The sequence below is a fragment of the Marmota marmota genome, unplaced genomic scaffold (assembly GCF_001458135.2).
Source record: "Marmota marmota marmota unplaced genomic scaffold, marMar, whole genome shotgun sequence".
Lineage (NCBI taxonomy): Eukaryota > Metazoa > Chordata > Mammalia > Rodentia > Sciuridae > Marmota > Marmota marmota.
In genome coordinates, this window is record NW_026000138.1 from 2,428,356 (window position 1) to 2,446,599 (window position 18,244).

At 49.9% G+C, this 18,244-nt stretch overlaps 2 protein-coding genes across 6 annotated transcripts in view; one reads left to right on the top strand and one right to left on the bottom strand.

Moving 5' to 3' along the window:
* Window positions 1-18,244, bottom strand: part of Psmd9 (proteasome 26S subunit, non-ATPase 9) — a 37,853-nt gene that overhangs the window by 16,290 nt on the left and 3,319 nt on the right. The gene's annotated exons all lie outside the window — the stretch shown is intronic.
* LOC107156408 (4-hydroxyphenylpyruvate dioxygenase-like) lies at window positions 6,664-17,771 on the top strand. 4 transcript variants are annotated; one of them, XM_048785564.1, is made up of 15 exons: window positions 6,696-6,772; window positions 6,886-6,912; window positions 7,075-7,296; window positions 7,407-7,469; window positions 8,005-8,109; window positions 8,549-8,591; window positions 8,744-8,826; window positions 10,152-10,241; window positions 11,268-11,371; window positions 11,753-11,830; window positions 12,495-12,657; window positions 12,774-12,845; window positions 14,773-14,895; window positions 17,283-17,399; window positions 17,477-17,771. In XM_048785564.1, exons 5-15 carry the CDS (start codon window positions 8,029-8,031, stop codon window positions 17,558-17,560), a joined length of 1,038 nt encoding a protein of 345 aa, XP_048641521.1. In that variant the 5' UTR covers window positions 6,696-6,772; window positions 6,886-6,912; window positions 7,075-7,296; window positions 7,407-7,469; window positions 8,005-8,028; the 3' UTR covers window positions 17,561-17,771. The 4 variants fall into 4 exon arrangements, with proteins under 4 accessions (XP_015357949.1, XP_015357948.1, XP_048641521.1 ...); XM_015502462.2 differs by lacking the exon at window positions 7,075-7,296 and having other exon boundaries at window positions 6,674-6,772; XM_015502463.2 differs by lacking the exons at window positions 7,075-7,296; window positions 14,773-14,895; window positions 17,283-17,399; window positions 17,477-17,771 and adding an exon at window positions 12,944-14,010 and having other exon boundaries at window positions 6,664-6,772.

Below are 18,244 nucleotides of genomic sequence, written 5' to 3' on the forward strand. Positions count from 1 at the left end.
TACACACACACACACACACACACAGATGGGATGGGATTAACTAGGTGTTTGCCTAGATCAAAGAAAAATACAGAGATGCAAGAACTAAATACAATGTGTATTTATTGACTGGATTCTGTGTCTTCCCCCCAAAAAAAGCTATAAACAATATTCTGTTAAATAAATTTGAATATGAATAGTATATTGTTGATGTTAAATTTCTAGATTTTAGTGTTTGCACTGTGGTTATACAAGATAATATCCTGTAGTATTAATGCACAAGAGGGGAGACTTACTGCATGGGTCAGAAAAAAAATATAGATGAATATATATTTGTACACAATTGAACAGCAAAATTAATGCAGCAAAATGTAAATAATTGATGACTAGAGGAAAATACAAATGGTCTTTTTACTATTTTTGCAAGTGTATTTAAGTTTAAAATGATTTCAAGTAAAAAGTTAAAAAATCTTTAAACAAGTAGAAAAAGAAAACAGTGGAACTGATTGCAGTAGGCCTCCTATATTTTGTTTGATCATCTCTTTTTTAAAAAAGTTCTTCAAACCTTGACAAGAAAGAAAGGGGCAGGGTGATGAAAAAGAGAACAACTAAGTAAAATGCCTATTCCTTGGTTGGATAGTGGATTTCTCTGTCTCTGTCTCTCTCTCTCTCTCTCTCTCTCTCTCTCTCTCTCTCTTAGTGAAAAGAAGTAGCTTTTATTATTTGGGCCAATTGGACTTTATGTTAACTTCTAGTATATCAATATTAAATATTTTAAATAAGATCATGACATGACAATTACATAAAAGAATCTCCTTATTCACAGTGATTAGTGATTTCTGCAACAACTTTCAAGTAGCTAAGGAAAAAAAATGATACAAGCAAGTGGGGAAAAGCAAAATGTAACAATATGTAAATCTGAGTGAAAGGTATACCAATGTCTGTGGAAACTGTCTTGCAAGCTTCTGAGGTTTGAAATTTTTCCAAGTAAAATGTAGGGAGAGAAGATTCTCACCAGGGCCAACTAAAACCAGAACTATTGTGCGTCACTATGACTTTTGTCATTGTCATTGTGGTTGTGATTATTATGGGAAACCTAGACCCTGTCCCTTGTACTGCTGTCATAGTTTCAAATCCATTATCCTCTCCATCTCCACTCTCATCCCTGACCCCAGTCTTTCCCTGATTGCAGCAGCCTCTGAACTGGTCTCCATTAACCCATTCCCCACAGCAACCAGAGGAACCTTTCCAAAGAAGACATTGTCACTCTGCTGCTTAAAGGGATTTCAATGGCTTTCTGGTGCACTTTTCTTGTCCTTCAAGTCCTTCTGATGGCTGCTTGCTTTTAGGCCCCCAGCCCCACACCCTCCACTCCCTCCTTCCCCCACTCTGAACTTCCAACAGTTGCTGGCACATGGACTGTGCACTCCCTCTGAGCCCTGGGTCTCAGTGCCTGCTTGTCTCTCCCCTCGTGCATCCCAGGCCAGACTCCAGCTCCTCCTCCAATATCCTGCTCCAAAGTTCCTGGCCCTGGGAATCATTCTCTGACCCACCTCAAAGTGGACTGTTTTCTGCACTTTCTTACCCGGTGTTGTCAGCACGTTTACTTGTGTGTCCCAGGCACTGGGGACTCTCAGAGGATGTGGACATAGGCTTGTTTATCTTCAAATATTTGCCTGAATGTTCTGAGAATTCTAAGGGAAAGGTGGAGAGAAACACATGGCCGTTCACATTTTGGGCTGCTTTCCCACCTTTCATTCCCCAACAGGGCTTGTGTCTAGGAAGCCCCCAGACCCAGGAGCACCTGGACTGGTGGCCTCCTCCAAACATCCTGGTCTTGCTCACCTTCATTTCGGAACAAGGAGGCCTCCAAGAGAGGAGGGGCTGGGAGGCAGAGCCAGGGACCTGGGATTCCCCTAGGAAGACCTGGCCCGTCATAATCCACATGGCCCGACTCCGGGACTCACCAGATAGTTCATATTTCCTCTCAGCCCTAGCCTGGGTGTCAGGTGAACTGACAAGTCCATTTTCTTCTCCTCTCCTCACTTCCTGTGTCTAAAAAACGAGGGGCTGGAGTTTGTGGTCCAAAAGGGTGGCAGGTTTGTGTGAGTGGCTTGTGAAGAGTTTCTAAGAAATTTCAACTTGTTGCAGAATCAGCATGAGGCCTCATCACAAAGCAGCTGGTGCTCAGAAGGAAGTCAGAGGGGTGTTTAATGCAGGGGCTACTTACCAAGCATAGGCCATGTTAAGGGAGCAAAAAGGATGAAGCTGCCTGGGGTGGCCAGCTTGGGGGTTCATCACCACCAGGTACCAAGGGGGACAAGGGAGGCGCTATGGTTTGAATGACCCCACCAAACCTAATGCTGAACTTTAATGCCCATCACGAGATATCCAGAGGTGGGAGTTGAAAGAGCTGACTAAGTACTGAGCCTTCATGCATGGAGAAGCGATTCCTGGATTAATGGGTCATCTCAAGAGCTGTTACAAACCCCAGCTTGGTTCTGTCTCACATGTAACCTGCCGCAGTCTGGCTGGGCACAAAATAACCAAGCCGCCACACCGCCTTGTAGTTTCAAACAGCAACCTTTATTCCCAAACTCTCACCAGCACTCTACACCCACTTCCCAGGAACACACTCCCTCCACCGGCTCAGCGAGGAACCCTGAGAGAACTCAATGGGAACTCCAAAGTAGTGGGATTAGGGCAGCAGGATCCACCCTAATCCCAGCAGGATCCTCCCTAATCCCGGAGCCACCCTAATCCCGGATCAGGGTCACCTTTCAACCATTCCCTCTGGCAAAAATGCCAGGCATCATTCTGACTAAACTGTGGCTCTCAAGAGTAACCCTCTGACCACATCATGCCCAGAGTCACCTCAGGACTCTGCAGGGAATCAAAACTTTGAACCTCCCAGCCTGCAGAGCCACAGGATGAATAAATCTTTATTCTGCATAAAGTATCCAGTCTCAGGTATTTTGTTATAGCAACATCAAACAGACTAAGACAGGTAGGCAGCTCGTGGGGAATCTAGAGGGAACTGTAGCCACCCCATAGGAAAGTGGCCTTTAGTAGGGGAACCCCGCTGTACTAAAACAACATGTAGCAGAGAGGAAGTAAAAGGGATACCAATCACAGTTGCCAATATTTAAGCATTTGGAAAAATAAGTCAGGGAACCACACAATAAACAATTGTATTTTTATACTACAAAGTCAACTCCCCTGTATGCAGGGTACCGAGTATGCTTGAAATGACTGCATGAGAATGGAGAAAGTGGGTGGTTATGTATGTTAAATTGTTAACATTTAGTTCCTCAGCAAAGTGTGGGGCAGGGGAGAAAATAACTTTTAAGAATAGATTATTTATTAATGCTAGTTCACAGTAATTATTAAAAAGTAACAGGGCTGTGGGTATGCTTAACATAAATGGCCCTCAGGTTCAAGCTCAGCACCAAAATAATTAATGAATAACAAGAAAGAAATTTTGGGGGTCGGGTTGTAGCTCAGTGGTAGAGAGAGCACTTGCCTCACACCCATGAGGCCCTGGTTCATTCCCCAGCACCACATTAAAAAAAAAAGAAAAAGAAAAAGAAAGATATTGTGTCCATCTACAACTGAAAAATATATTTTAAAAAAAAGAAAGAGAGAAACTGTTTGTGCTGGGGCATAGTCCAGTGGTAGAGTACTTGCCTAGCATGGGGAAGCCTTGGACTTGGTCCCCACCACCTGGAAAGGAAAGAAGGAATAGTTACAGATTGAGAAGCTGCATTCAGGTGAGCTGGATCACCCGGGATGGCAAGACTTAGCAACAATTTAAATGTTTTCTTTTTTTTTTTTTTTAATATTTAATTATTTATTTAGTTGGCGGACACAACATCTTTGTATGTGGTGCTGAGGATCGAACCCGGGCCACACGCATGCCAGGCGAGCACGCTACCGCTTGAGCCACATCCCCAGCCCCTTAAATGTTTTCTTCTAGGAAATGGTTAAAGAAATTATGATACAGTCTTTCAATGGAAAACACACACACACACACACACACATGCAGAAGCATGTGTACAAATATGTATACATATTGCCATGAAAGTATATACAAAGTATATGTAAAAATTATCTACAGAAAATATATCCATACATGTGGATCTATGTATGACCAAACCATCCACAATGGTTGTTTATGGATAAAACATTATCAGTGGGTTTGTTTTCTTTGTCTTTTCCATCTTTTTAGTTTAAACTTAATTATGCATATTTTCTTTTTTCCCTGAATTAGCTGTATTTTTGTTGTAAATAGCAATATAAAACTCACATCGGGCCAGGCTTGGTGGTGCATGCCTGTAATTCCAGCAGCTCAGGAGGCTGAGGCAGGAGGACCATGAGTTCAAAGCCAGCATCAGGAAAAGCAAGGGGCTAAACAACTCAGTGAGACCCTGTCTCTAAATAAAATACAAAATAGGGCTGGGGATGGGGCTAGTGGCTGAGTGCCCCAAAGTTCAATCCCCAGTACCCACCCATCCCTGCCCTCCCAAAAAAAAAAAATAGAGCTTAGGATGTAGCTGAGTGGCAGAGCACACTTGGGTTCAATCCCTAGCACAGAAAAAAAAATCTATTAATATCTTAGAATGAANACAAAAAAAAAAATATATATATATATATATATATGTGTGTGTGTGTGTGTGTGTGTGTGTGTGTCTTTCCCCCCCTGTGGTGCCAAGGATCAAACCCAGGGCCTCACACATGTAGGCAAGTGCTCTATCATCCAGCTCCACCTCCACCCGCCACTTGTGCAAACCTCTGTGCATAACCACTCTTGTCATTTCTGAAATCCAGGTTCCAGGGTGCCAGCCCAGCCCCCAGTGTGTACCCTTTCTGCCCCTCAGGGTGTGGTGCAGGCTGAATCTCAGGTGCCCATCTGTTTAGAGTGACGGTTGAGCAAGGCTTCTGGAACCCACCTCCTGGCACAGGCTGGGCACAGAGAGCAATGGACATATCCCACTGCTGCTAATCTGTTATCACCTGAGCCCAGCCCAAGCTAGTTGCATCAGGGAGGAACAGGGTGCTCCAGACACTGGGACTCACAGAGTCCCTAGGCTCTGCCCACAGATGGCAGTGGCACCTGCAGGGATCCAGAGTGAGACTCAAACCCACAATGCTTCTGAAAACAAATTCCAGAGTGGAGGAGGAACATAGTCACCAACCCTGTTCAGCTGAACTGGACACCAGCCATTGGCCTCTGGAGCTGCTCAAGATGTGATGACTGGACTGAAAACATTGATCTTGTGCCCAGCATATTAGCCAGGCCAAGATCCAGGAATAGGGGTTTGATTTGGCCATAGCAAGCAGGGGACTAGATATTCCTGCTGGCCTGGAGGGATGGATGGGCTGCACTGATCCCTTCTCCCCCAGGGGAACCTTCTAGGCCTATGAGCTCCACTCTAGTTTTCTCAAATGGAAAATAGACTCAGGGAGCTGAGGTGGATGTTGGGGGTGAGGGAGGGGCAGGAAGCCTGGAGAGCCATCTGGGAGAGGAGAATGAGGGGGTGGGGCCACCTCCACTGCCTATAGAATAGCCCAGAAGACAGAGAAAGGCAGGGAGGGGATGGGTGGATGGGTGGATGAGACCCAGCTGCAGAGTCCAATGGGTTGCAGGGCAGAGTTCTGTTCTGACCCCAAGGTCACCAGCTCTGTGACCTTGGGGAAATGTGTTTGCCACTCTGGCCTCCGTTTCCTGGGGACATCAATATCTCCCATTTAGATGCAATTTAAACTGTGGGCCCCAGAGGTAGAAGCCCTGGTTCACACTCCAGTTCTGTGCAGCCACTTGCCAAGGGCATAGCCTGGGAGAGTCCTCTGTCCTGTACTCCAACCCTCAGGGTTGCTGGCTAGGGTTTCCATCATCAAAGCAATGAAGAGAGTTTCAGGGGACTGGCATGGACCCAGAGCCTGGTGGGTGCTGTAGACTGGGCAGGGGCAAGACCAATGCTCTCTTCCAATACTCAGGCCACAGTAATGCCAAGGACTCAACCCCCTTTAGGACTCCTTCAAATCTCAAAGAAATAGCTCTTGTCCCTTCGTGCTATATACAGGGCTATGTGCAGGTCCAACTCCAAAGCGTTGAACTATGCTCTCAGAATCCCCTCATATTATTATGGTTCCCATTTTATTGATGGAGAAACTGAGGCTCACAAGGTCTGTGCCTGCCCCAGTCACATGGTACGTAGCAGAACCAGTAAGCAAATCCCTGTCCACGTGCCCCAACTGCCATGGAATTGTATTACTTTTTATTTTTACTACTTTATTACTTTTTATTCCAAATACAGTCTATATGTTTGTTCTGCAAAGAGGGCTTCAAGATCAGCCCGCAAATTCCCTGAGTAAGAAGTTCTGAAGGGGGTTGGGGGGAGGGGGTGGCTGGGGTGGCTGGGGTTGTGGCTCAGTGGTAGAGCGCTCAGTGGTACGTGCGAGACCCTGGGTTCGAGCCTCAGCACCACATAAAAATAAATAAGCTGTGTCCAACTACAACTAAAAAATAAACATTAAAAAAAAAGAAGAAGTTCTAAAGCTACACCTGCCCTCAAGCTGGCCTTGGCTTCTGAACTATGGATTTGGTTGGCAAAGATCACAGTCCCATTCTGGGGTCCTGGAGAGACTATACCATGGGATGACCTCAGCTCCCCACCCCCAGGGAGGTCAGGGGCAGGCCCTGCGCCCTGGTAAATACAGAGCTCTGTCCAGCACTCCCAAGAGCTGTGCGTCCCTGTCTTCCTGGCAGGAAGCTTGACCCAGATCAGCCATGGTGAGGGTCTGCCTAGGGCCATGGTGGCTCCCCGGGGGATGAGGACCTGCCATGAGACTTCAGCAGTGCCTGTCCCCCTGGCAGAGCCTCACTGTCTTTTTCTTTCTCCTTAGACGACCTATAGTGACAAAGGAGCAAAGGTGAGCAGGAAGGGAATGGGGGACCTGGGTCCAGAAGGGTGTCTGGGCTGGGGAGACCAGCATGTGAGCACAAAGTGGAGAGGAACAAGATTGGGGGTCTGATAATACCTGGACTCCCCGAGACTGGCTGGACTCACTTGCACCCTCCTGAAAAACTGTCAGCTCTTCTTAATTCATCTGCTGACCTCTTAACCTCATCTGGAAGCTCTGGCTAAGTCTCCCTTCAATCCCTGCTGCTGTGGCTGTTCCTCCTGGGAAAGCTGGGCTGCCTCCTGAGGGGCCTTCCCAGTCCCGGACACTCCTGCACACTCCAGGGACTCAATTTCTACGTGAGCAGTGTCTCCTGAGGCCAGGCAGAGCTCGGAGGGTTTTGGCCTCTCCTAGGTGCTGGGGGCTGAGTCTGGGCGAGGGAGCGGGCAGGGGAAACCTCTCCACCTGCACTTCTCTAGACCTCCTTCCAGGGACTCAGCCTCCCTCCTTCTCTCCTCCTGCAGCCGGAGAGAGGCCGATTCCTTCACTTCCACTCTGTGACCTTCTGGGTTGGCAATGCCAAGCAGGTAACCAGGACAAGGTGTTGAAGTGGGCAGAGGACACGCAAGAGGGGCCCCCTGGACCAGGGAAAGCCCCCAGCTGGTCTGAAATTGGCTCTTGAAAAGGCAGGATCAGGGCCCAGTTGGGACCCAACACTTTGGACCCCAGCAGAAAACTTCTTTGGAGCCAGGCATGGTGGCACACGCCTGTAATCCCAGTGAATAGGGAGTCTGAGGCAGAAGAATCATGAATTCAAAGACAGTCTCAGCAATGGTAAAGTGCTAAGCAACTCTATGAGACCCTGTCTGTAAATAAAATACAAAATAGGGCTGGGGATGGGGCTCAGTGGTTGAGTGTCCCTTAGTTCAATCCCCGGTACCCCAAAAAAAAAAAAAAAAAAAAAAAGGAAACTCCTTTGAAGACAGAATATACTACAGAGCAGCCTTTTCCCCAGTGCAGTCTCAGCTCCTGAGCAAGAGGGCAGGCAGGGGACAGGGACTCTCATCTGGGCCCCAGGCAGGTTCTCCACCCTCACGAACACTGTCACCTCTCTGTCTTTAGGCTGCCTCCTTCTACTGCAGCAAGATGGGCTTCGAGCCACTAGCCTACAGGGGCCTGGAGACGGGCTCCCGGGAGGTGGTCAGCCATGTGGTCAAGCAAGGAAAGGTGCATCTACACCCCAGGGACCCCTTGCTCTTAGAGCTCTCTTGGGGGCTCTAACGTGGTCGGCACCTTTGCAACAGGGACCTTCCCAGGCGAGTCTCCTCAGCCTGGTCCAGTGCTGGCCCCACAAGTTCAGCAAGCCAAGGCCATAAGTGTAGGGAGTTTCAGCAGAGTTGTGGCCCATGAGGTCCTGGGAGTTCTTCCCCAGGGGACCCAATAGCTGATCATGGGTCCTAGGGGTGGCACAGGAGAAAGTCCCCAACCCTCAGGACCAGGGGGAGAGGCCAAGGCAGAGAAGAAGCTGGACTCCGGGATTCAGGAGTCCTACATGGCTAGCCCCCTGCTCCACCAGGGATTTGTGGGGGTGAGCAGGACGGAGGGGAGGTGCACCTGCCCACACTCCCCTTAGCCACCGGTCACACCCCCTTCTCCACCATGGTAGATTGTGTTTGTCTTCTCCTCTGCACTCAACCCCTGGAACAAAGGTGAGGGGCCCCGGGGTGGCAGCAGGGCTGTTGGAGGGGTCAGGGGTCAGAGGGCAGGGCCTGGGAAGGGCACGAGGGGGGCTGAACCCAGAAGGCAGAGAGCCTGTCCAGGGGCCTTGAACTCCAGTGCCAGCGCTCCCTGCTGACCACAGAGATGGGCGACCACCTGGTGAAACACGGGGATGGCGTGAAGGACGTGGCTTTCGAGGTGGAAGACTGTGACTACGTTGTGCAGGTGAGAATGTACCTGGGCTGGCCTGGGAAGAGGCCTTAGGCGCAGCCCGCTCTCCGTGGGTCCCAGGGACCCTGTCAGTCAGGGCTGGATGTTGGCGTGACATACCTAAGTCCTAGTGACAGAAACCCTGCCCCTTACTGTGTATACTCACTTTCATGTTCAGTTTCCACACCTGTAATGGGGATAGTCATAGCCTGCACCTCACTGAGTTTTTTTTTTTTTTTTTTTAAAGAGAGAGAATTTTTAATGTTTATTTTTTAATTATCGGCAGACACAACATCTTTCTTTGTATGTGGTGCTGAGAATCGAACCCGGGCCACACGCATGCCAGGCGAGCGCGCTACCGCTTGAGCCACATCCCCAGCCCTCACTGAGTTTTAAAAGAGGAAATGGAGTCAGGCATGGTGGCATATGCCTGTAATCCTAGCAGCTTAGGAGGCTGAGGCCAGGAGTATGAGGGTACCAAGTTCAAGGGCAGATTCAGCAATTTAGTGAAGCTCTAAGCAATTTAGGGAGACCTTGCCTTAAAATAAAAAATAAAATAAAAAGTGCTGGGGATGTGGCTCACTGATTAAGAACCCCTGGGTCCAATCCCTGGTGCCCCAAAACTAAAACAACCAACCAACAAATAAATAAATAAGAGAGAAAGAGAGAGAGAGAGATCACAATTACCATTTCTGGATTATGACTCTGAACCAAATGCAGCCCTAAAGACAATTGAGGCCTGGGTTCAATCCCCAGCACTGAAGGAAAAAGAAAAAAATGGTGGATTGGAGGTTCAGAGTAGATTCCAGAGCTAGCATGACTGGGTCTGGGTCTTCCCAACTGTGTGAGTTCGTGTTCCTCGCTGTAGAAGGCAGACAGGGCTGCTGTGAGGACTGCCGAGTGCATCCCCAGAACAAGCCTGGCCTGGGTGTCGCACTGGCTTGAAGTAAGCAAGGGCTTGCTAAATTAAGGCACAGACCTGGCACGCAGGGCTCCTGGCACAGGGCCCAACACACAGAGGTCACTTCAGAAATGTCCACCCCCATTCTCACCCCCATTCTTCTTTGTACAGGGAGGGAAGCTGAGGCCTGGAGAGGGAGGAGGGCCACAGAGTGAGTTAGGAGAAGCAGACACACCCACCAGCTTTGTCTCCCAAGCCCCAACTCTGAGCCTGGTCCTCAGTTTCCCTTCTTGCTCAACGGGGATGAGGCACACTTTGGTGGGGGAGACAGGTGACATTGCCATGTCAGAACCACATAGAAACCAACCCAGCCAGAGCAGCAGGCCAGGACTCAGGGGCCCCAGCCCTCACCAGCTCCCACTGCTCCATCTCCCTGCAGAAAGCCCGAGAACGGGGTGCCAAGATAGTGCGGGAGCCCTGGGTGGAGGAAGACAAGTTTGGGAAGGTGAAATTTGCTGTGCTGCAGACGGTGAGTTCCCTTTGATGTCCCTGCCCCTCCTGCTGCCAGAACCCACTGAGATGCCAGGATGCTCCTAATTCACCCCATTACACCATCCCACTCATGGGCCTCAGAACATGGGCTTCCCCCTGGGCTCTGTCCTCCCAAAGTGCCTGGACAGAGTGCAGAGGTGGCAGGGGCCACCAGCCACCCTTCCCAGGTTCCCCTGCCCCCCCAGTGGGAGGTGACGGCATGGGGGCATCAGTTTTGTGCAGGGGATTGTTCGAAAGGAGAGAAGGGTGGGCCTGGGAAGCCACGCCCCACACTAGCTGTGAGTCCATGGACAGACCAACTTCCCTCTCTGCGATTCAGTTTAAATAAGCAAGGGTGGAATTGGACTCCTGTGTGACCTGAGGCACACTAGTGAACCATCCTGTGCCTCAGATTTTTCAGCTAGAACCCCTCCCAGGGCCATTGTGAGGGCTGAGTGTGACCATTGGCGTAGAACACTTAGAAGAGCAGAGCCTGGCACACCGTAGGCACTTGGCAGAGATGACTGATTCTGCAGCCCCGTGCTGCTGTAGGACAGAGACGATCACCTTGGGCAGGAAGAGCATTATGCCTGTTGAACACCCTTCAGCATTAGAGCTGATGCCTCCACAGACACCATGATGAGCGACACAGCATCCCTGTCCTCACAGGGCTTCTGGTCCTACGAGGCAGGTAGACTGTGATGGAAACTCCTAAGTGAATGACAGATGGCAACAAATGCCAGTCAGGGGAAGTGAATTTCTTTTTTTTTTTAACACTTGTTTTTTAGTTATAGGTTGACACAATATTTTTATTTTACTTTTATGTGGTGCTGAGGATCAAACCCAGTGCCTCACGCATGCAAGGTGAGCACTCTACCAATGAGCCACAGCCCCAGGCCAGGAGAAATGACTTTCCCAGGATCACAAGTTGACTTAGGAACCCAGGGCTGGGTTGGGGCCATGAAAAGGCCCATCAGTGGTGGGTGGGGGCACAGGGCTGAGCCAGTCTGCTTCCCACCCCTAGTTTGGGGACACCACCCACACTCTGGTAGAGAAGACGAACTACAGCGGCCAGTTCCTGCCTGGATTCAAGGCCCCCCTGCTCAAGGACTCCCTGCTTCCCAAGCTGTGAGTGCCCCAAGCTACAGGAGTGGGGTGGAGAGCCTGTCCCCCTCCTCCATGTGGACTGGGCTTCTGGGATGGGGCCAAGCTCCTGGCGGCCGCTGGAACCCTCTGAGGGCATAGAGCAAACGGGCCCCAACACCCGAGGGCCCCAGGTCCCATCCCAGCCTCCTCCCTCCTCAGCCATTGGACCTTGGGCAGGGCACTGGAGTTTTCGATGGCCCCGCATCTTCATCTATAAAGTAGGGGTTGCACTAATGAGTTAGTTAAACACTTTCCTCCCCAGTAAGAGCTGCATAGGTGTGAGTTGTGGCTATGATGGGGGGGCAGTGGTGAGATTTGGGGGGGCAGCCTTCTCAATGCCCCTCAGTGCTGTCCTTTTCCTAGGCCCAGGTGTGGTCTCGAGATCATCGATCATGTTGTCGGAAATCTGCCTGATCAGGAGATGTTGTCTGCCTCAGAATGGTGAGCCCTGTCCCTCCCCACAAGGGCCCTGGCCCCAGTCCTTGTACCAGGTGGAAAGGAGCACAGGTAGGTGGGAGGTGAACCAGGGCCAGCCCTTCAGTTATTCCCCATACATCTGTCCCCTGAAGAATGAGAGGACCAGGGACTACAGCAATCCACAGCCTCCGCCCATGAGGAACTGCAGGGGTGTCCCTTCCAGTGAGTGTGGGGGGGGGGGCCAGACTGCCTCTACCTGACTTGGTCTGCTTCCTGCTGGCCTCCTACAGCAGGAGGTGGGGACAGACCAGAGCAGAGAGCAGAGACCTGAGCTCCCTTTAGAAAAAAAACAATCCCAACTGACTGGCTCTGACCATAACATTAACATACTCCTGAGGCAGAGCCCTGGGTGACCATGGCAGTGGCAGTTAAAGGCCAGCAGGGTGCACAGGATCCCCCTGCCCCACCCAGTCCCCCTACCTGAGCATGGCCTCCTATGTGGCTTCTGATATAAGACACTTTATTTCCACCTTGAGGAAAACTGTCACAACAAGGGTAAAGACCTACAGATTGTCATCTCCCTTCTGGAGCCCCCTTGGGGACATGTTCTGGAGGGTGGAAGTGGGAGCAGGGGAAGCCAGTCCCAGGCCAGAACTCAGAGCAGATGTGTCCTGCCTGCCACCTGCAGGTACCTGAGGAACCTACAGTTCCACCGCTTCTGGTCTGTGGATGACACACAAGTGCACACAGAGTACAGCTCTCTGCGCTCCATTGTGGTGACCAACTATGAGGAGACCATCAAGATGCCCATTAATGAGCCCGCAATGGGCATGAAGAAGTCCTCGATCCAGGTGCGGCCCTGCCTGGGTGGAGAAGGAGAGAGGAGGGAAGAGGCTTGAGGCCTCCGGCAGGGCAGGGGTGTGGGGAACGGAAGCGATGAAAGGGGCCTCCTGTTCGCCTTTCCCAGGAATATGTGGACTATAATGGGGGAGCTGGAGTCCAGCACGTCGGTCTCAAGACCCAGGACATCATCACAACGGTTAGAACAACATCCCCGGTCTTTTTTTTTTTTTTAGTTGTAGTTGGACACAACACCTTTATTTCACTTGTTTATTTTTTTTTTATGTGGTGCTGAAGATAAAACCCAGAGTCTCGCATGTGGGAGGCGAGCGCTCTACCACTGAGTCACAACCCCAGCCCACCATCCCTGGTCTTAAGACTCCTCTCTTCAGCTCCAGGGAAATTCTCTGCAGAATGGGGAGGGAGGGGGCAGTGGCAGTCTGGGGTCCCCTTCTCCAGCCTAGAGGGCTGACAGGGTTCCTTGCCTGGTTCCTGCAACTCCTGCTGCCACCCCCATCCAGCATGGGCAGCTGACCTAGGTTTACGCGTGTGAATTTGTGGTGAAGCAAAATAAAACACAGACACAATTTACATTTACACAAGCTTCAGGATGGCTTCCCCAGGCTCTGGGCCTCAGGCTCCAGAAGGGAGAGCAAGACAAAGTCAAGAGAGGCTGATGAGAGAGAGCATGTTGGGAAGTGAGCTTTTATTTGGGGGAGCACTGTTCTTAGAAAGTTCCACCCCCCAAAAAAAGAGCAGAAAGTGTAGAATTACAAGGGGGCATGTGAGTGTAACTCAACCTCAGAAGTATGCCTACACCTGAAGACCGGCCTTGCTATCTGAGCTGGGACAAGGCCCAAGTCACTACAAAATGTAGTGATTGGTCAGAGCCTCGTGCTTCAGGACTGGAAGATGTGATCATTCAAAGCGGGTCCCCACACCTGTGTAAGTAATCCCTACCCACCTCACTTGGAAGAGTTTGGTGTCTCTAGAACATTCTGGGCTTTAATGGTGGCAGATGCCAGAGGATAAGGAAGACTGCATCCTGCTCCCAGATCTGCAAGTCCCCATTTGTCTCTGGGGCACTCAGCAGCCTTCTTGGGCTTCAGCTGCTTCACCTTGAAAATATGGATATTATATTACAAGATCAGACTTGTGCTTTCCTCCAAATTAAGCACCCTGTGTCTGTGGCTCTGTCCCTTGGGGAGGCGGGTCCTGCCTAGTCCTTAAGGGGAAGAGCCTGGACTGTCCCATCCAATCCTTTGGAACTTCATTTGTATCACGCCTGTTGAGGCTCTGCCATGTGCTAGGTGCTATTTTAGGTATGTGGGACACATTAGTAACAGTTTCTGCTCTTATGGAGACAAAAAGCAAATTAAATAAATAGGTGGTGTGAGAGGTCTGGAAGAATCCAGGTGGGATATGGGGGAACAAAGGTGGGGGATTTTCACCTTTAAAGTGGGTGAAGGAAGGTCACATACGGAAGGAGACTTTTGAGAATGCAAAGGGTTGGAAGGACAGAAGCCCGTGGAAATCTCTAAGAAGGACCCCGGGCAGGAGGGATGGCCCAGGCAAAGGCCCTGAGATGGACATCTTCCAGGAAGGTTGCAGGAACAGCAAGGAGATCGTCAGTGTGACTGGAACAGAATGAGCAAGGGAAAGAGAGGTGGGAGATGGAGTCTAAGGTGGAAGTGGGGGCAGCTGGTGAGGGCCTGGCAAGAACCTGGAATTGGACTCTGAGATGAGGCACCACTATGAAGTAAACACTGAATGACATGATTTGGCCTGTGTTTGAATAAAATCCACTCTGGCTTCTCTTCTGAGAACAGATACTTAAATCTCTCGATGCCTGTTTCCCAGCTATGAAATGCACAGAGCAGGATTGCTTCAGGGACAGGACGAAGCAAGACTAGAAAGACAGGCACATAATGGGTGCTCTGTGAACGTCATGGATCCCTACTCTAATGGGACTCAGACAAGGACAGAAGGGGCTGAGGCCACTTGCATCTTGGCACTCAGGAGAGCAAGGACAGGGATCCTGCCTCCTCATGGCCCAGCAGCTCCACCTGGCTTAGGGACATTGAGCCTGGAAAGACAAAGGCTAATCTCAACCTGCTCTGCGACAGATTCGCAACTTGCAAGAGAGAGGCATGGAGTTCCTGACTGTACCATCAACCTATTACAAGCAACTTCGGGAGAATCTCAAGACAGCCAAGATCCGGGTGAAGGAGAGCATTGACGTGTTGGAGGTAAGGCCCAGCAAGATGCTAGGCCACAGGCAATGTGAGCCCTGAGTTCCATCTGGCCTCCCCCATCCTGCAGCAGACACAGGCACACAGAGGGAAAACCAGAAAGGAACAGAGTGTGTGTGTGTGTCGGTGCCATGTAAAGTTAAAACAGGCAACCTAGGGCTACGTTACAGGAAGTGGCGAACTTTTGAGAAGGTGACTTTAATGGAAAGCTATATAATAAGAGGGACCTGGCCAAGAGGTAAGCTAGGAAGAGCATCCCAGCAGAGGGAAGAGCAGGTGCAAAGGTGATGGGGTGGGAGCAAGCTCCAAGTGCCTGAGGAGCAGGAGGAAGGCTCCTGTGGATTGAAGACAGCATCTGAGAAGAGGTGTACCAAGGCAGAGTAGGCGGGGTCCGGTTCCTCTTGGGGGCTCTTAGGATGCAGTTTTGTACTTCTTTAGCCACAAAGCATTGAAGGTGTTTTGGGTTTACTTTTTTAACAGCTAATTGGTACAGAACTCGTATTAAATGGTTATCTCTCGCTATTTGCTAAAATCAAAATCAACATCAATTTTAGAATATTTTCAACACCCTGGAAAGAAACCTTGATCCTCTTAGTCATTACCTCCCAACCCCTCCACTTCCTTCCTCCCATGCCACCGTAACCCTAGGCAACCACTAAACTACCTTCGGTCTTGCAGATTTACCTAGTCTGGAATTTCACATAAATATAATGATACAGCATGTGGTCTGTTATGACTAGGGTTTGTTTGTTTTGGTACCAGGGAATGAACCATTGAGCCACATCCCCAGCCTTTTTTATCTTTTATTTTGAGACAAAGTCACTGTAAGTTGCTTAGGGACCCACTAAGTCCCGAGGCTGGCTTTGAATTTGTGATCCTTGTGCCTAAGTCTCCCAAGAAGCTGCACTAGGGGGCCCAGCATGACTGTTTTTCTTTTTCACTTGCATAATGTTTTCAAGATTTATCTACTTTTAGCCTATGTCAGTACTTCATTCCTTTTTGAGTGTATAGTGCTGAGCATTGACCCCAGGACCTCAAACATACTAAGCTACACCCCCACCTCTACTTCATTCCTTTTTTTTTTGGTTGAAGAGTATCCCACTGCACTGATGGATCACATTTTGCTTATCCATTCATCAGTTGGTGGATATTTGGGTTATTTCTAATTTGGGGCTATTCTTATTTATATTTTCACAAATTAGGTAGTTCAGTCCATGATTTTTTATTGGCACATTATAATTATACAAATGCAATTCATGGGGCTGGAATTGTGGCTCAGAAGATAGAGCACTTGACTAGCATGTATGAGGCCATACATATAAATAAATGAATAAAATATAAATAAATGAATAAAATAAAGGTCCATCAACATCTAAAAAATAAAATTAAAAAATAATGCAATTCAAGTTTACATATTCACATACGCACATAAGAGAATAATATAATTTTATTTTGTGGCAATTAGGAATGACTCTGCTATGAACACTCATGTGCAAGGTATTGTGTGGATGTATGTTCTCATTTCCCTTCAGTATGTGCCTGGGAGTGGCGCTGCTGGGTCACAGGCTAACTTTATGTTTAACCTTTTGAGAGAGAGTCAGGCTCTGTTTCAAATAGGTGTACCATTTTGCCGCAGTCTGGCCCACAGGAGGCACTTGTAGGTTCAAACAGGAAATACTTTATTGCCCGTACTCTCACTGGCACTCTATGCGCACTCCCCAGGAACTCTCCCCGCCCTCAACGGGCTCCTTGAGAACTCAATGGGAACTCAGGGAACTCCGCTAGAACTCAAAAGTAGCGGGTGCCTGAGGCAGCAGGAGCCACCCTATTGCCAGACAGCAGGGACCTATATACAACTGAATACACAGCCTGTTTCAATCCAGCATCATCCAGTCACAGCAATTATACACAGCTTAACTTAATTATCATCATCTTAATGGCTCCCTGGCTTCACCTCTCAATCGCTCCTTCTGGCAAAATGCCAGGCACCATCCTGACTCAACACCATTTTACATTCACAGCAGCAATAGGCAAGGGTTCCCATTTCCACGGAGGGTTTTTGGGTTTTGGAAGGGGTAGTGGGGACTGAAGCCAGGGCCTCATTTTAAACAGATGAGTGAAACAATCTAATCTGAGGACTGCAGGAAGAATGGAGTTGTAAGGAGACAAACCCAGCAGCAGGCCTGGCTGGATGATTACTTAGCAAGGGCTGCAGCAGAAGGGTGGTAACACAACAGTTTGGGGATATATTTGAAGGGGCCAGGAATAGCTGGAAAAAAAGTTTTTCTTGGTGCTTGGGGCACCCAGGTCCCTTGGACTTTCTAAGGATCCCACCGTGCCAGGCTAGAAGGAAAGGCTAGCTTTCTGCCCTGTCTCTCGCCCAGGAGCTGCAAATCCTGATGGATTATGACGAGAAAGGCTACATCCTGCAGATCTTCACCAAACCTATGCAGGACCGGCCTACACTCTTCCTGGAAGTCATTCAGCGCCACAACCACCAGGTAGGCCCTGAGCAGGGACTGCAGGGAGCATCATCGGCTTTCTGGGTCCCCAGCTCACCTGCTGTCTCCCGCTCCAGGGTTTTGGAGCTGGCAACTTCAACTCGCTGTTCAAGGCTTTGGAGGATGCGCAGGAGCTCCGAGGCAACCTCACCAATTTGTAGTTCGCGGGGATGTTGGTCAGCACACAGGACCCGCCCACCACAAGTCATGCCCCTAACCTGGAATATGCTCAACCCTCCCACTGGCATCTCCCTTCAGACCCCGTCCACCAAACGATTTCCTGGCGCAAGGCTCCACCTATCCCACGACCACGCCCTCTTACTTGATCTGTTCCTGCCCTTATGAGTAAGGAGTAAAGCACACTCAGTACTATGCAGTGCGGGAGTTTGTGCCCGGGAGGAGCAGTGGCGCCCCTTTGCCACCAGCACCGAGGCGTCTTGGAGGCATCTGCCTTAGGGGATCCCTGCGCCCTGCGACCCAAGCCAGCGTGGGGTAGGGTGCAAGCGCTTTGCTAAGCGGGACTGCGCTGGTCGGGTGGCAGGGGTGGGGAGATTTCTGGAACGTGGGGACGGGGAGCCTACAATCTAGAGGAAAGGACGGTAGTACCGTTTCCTAGAAGACAATCAATTAGGTCTGAGGTTGAGAGGCGGTGGAGTTGGGAGGACGACTAATTCAATCAAGGGAAAGCCCCTCTGAGAAGGTGACTATGGGGAGCCGCTCAGGGAAATCCATGGAAAGCATTTCTCGGGTAAAGGCAGCTGCAAGAGGGCTGGGGATACAGCTCAGTTGGCCGAGTGCTTTGCCTTGCATGCACAAGGCCCTGAGTTCAATCCCCAGCACCACAC

Coding starts and splice junctions, on each gene's coding strand:
- LOC107156408 (XM_015502462.2), top strand. Junction 11,372..11,752: donor GACTCCCTGCTTCCCAAGCT/GTGAGTGCCCCA, acceptor TCCTTTTCCTAG/GCCCAGGTGTGGTCTCGAGA. Junction 17,400..17,476: donor TTCAGCGCCACAACCACCAG/GTAGGCCCTGAG, acceptor CTCCCGCTCCAG/GGTTTTGGAGCTGGCAACTT.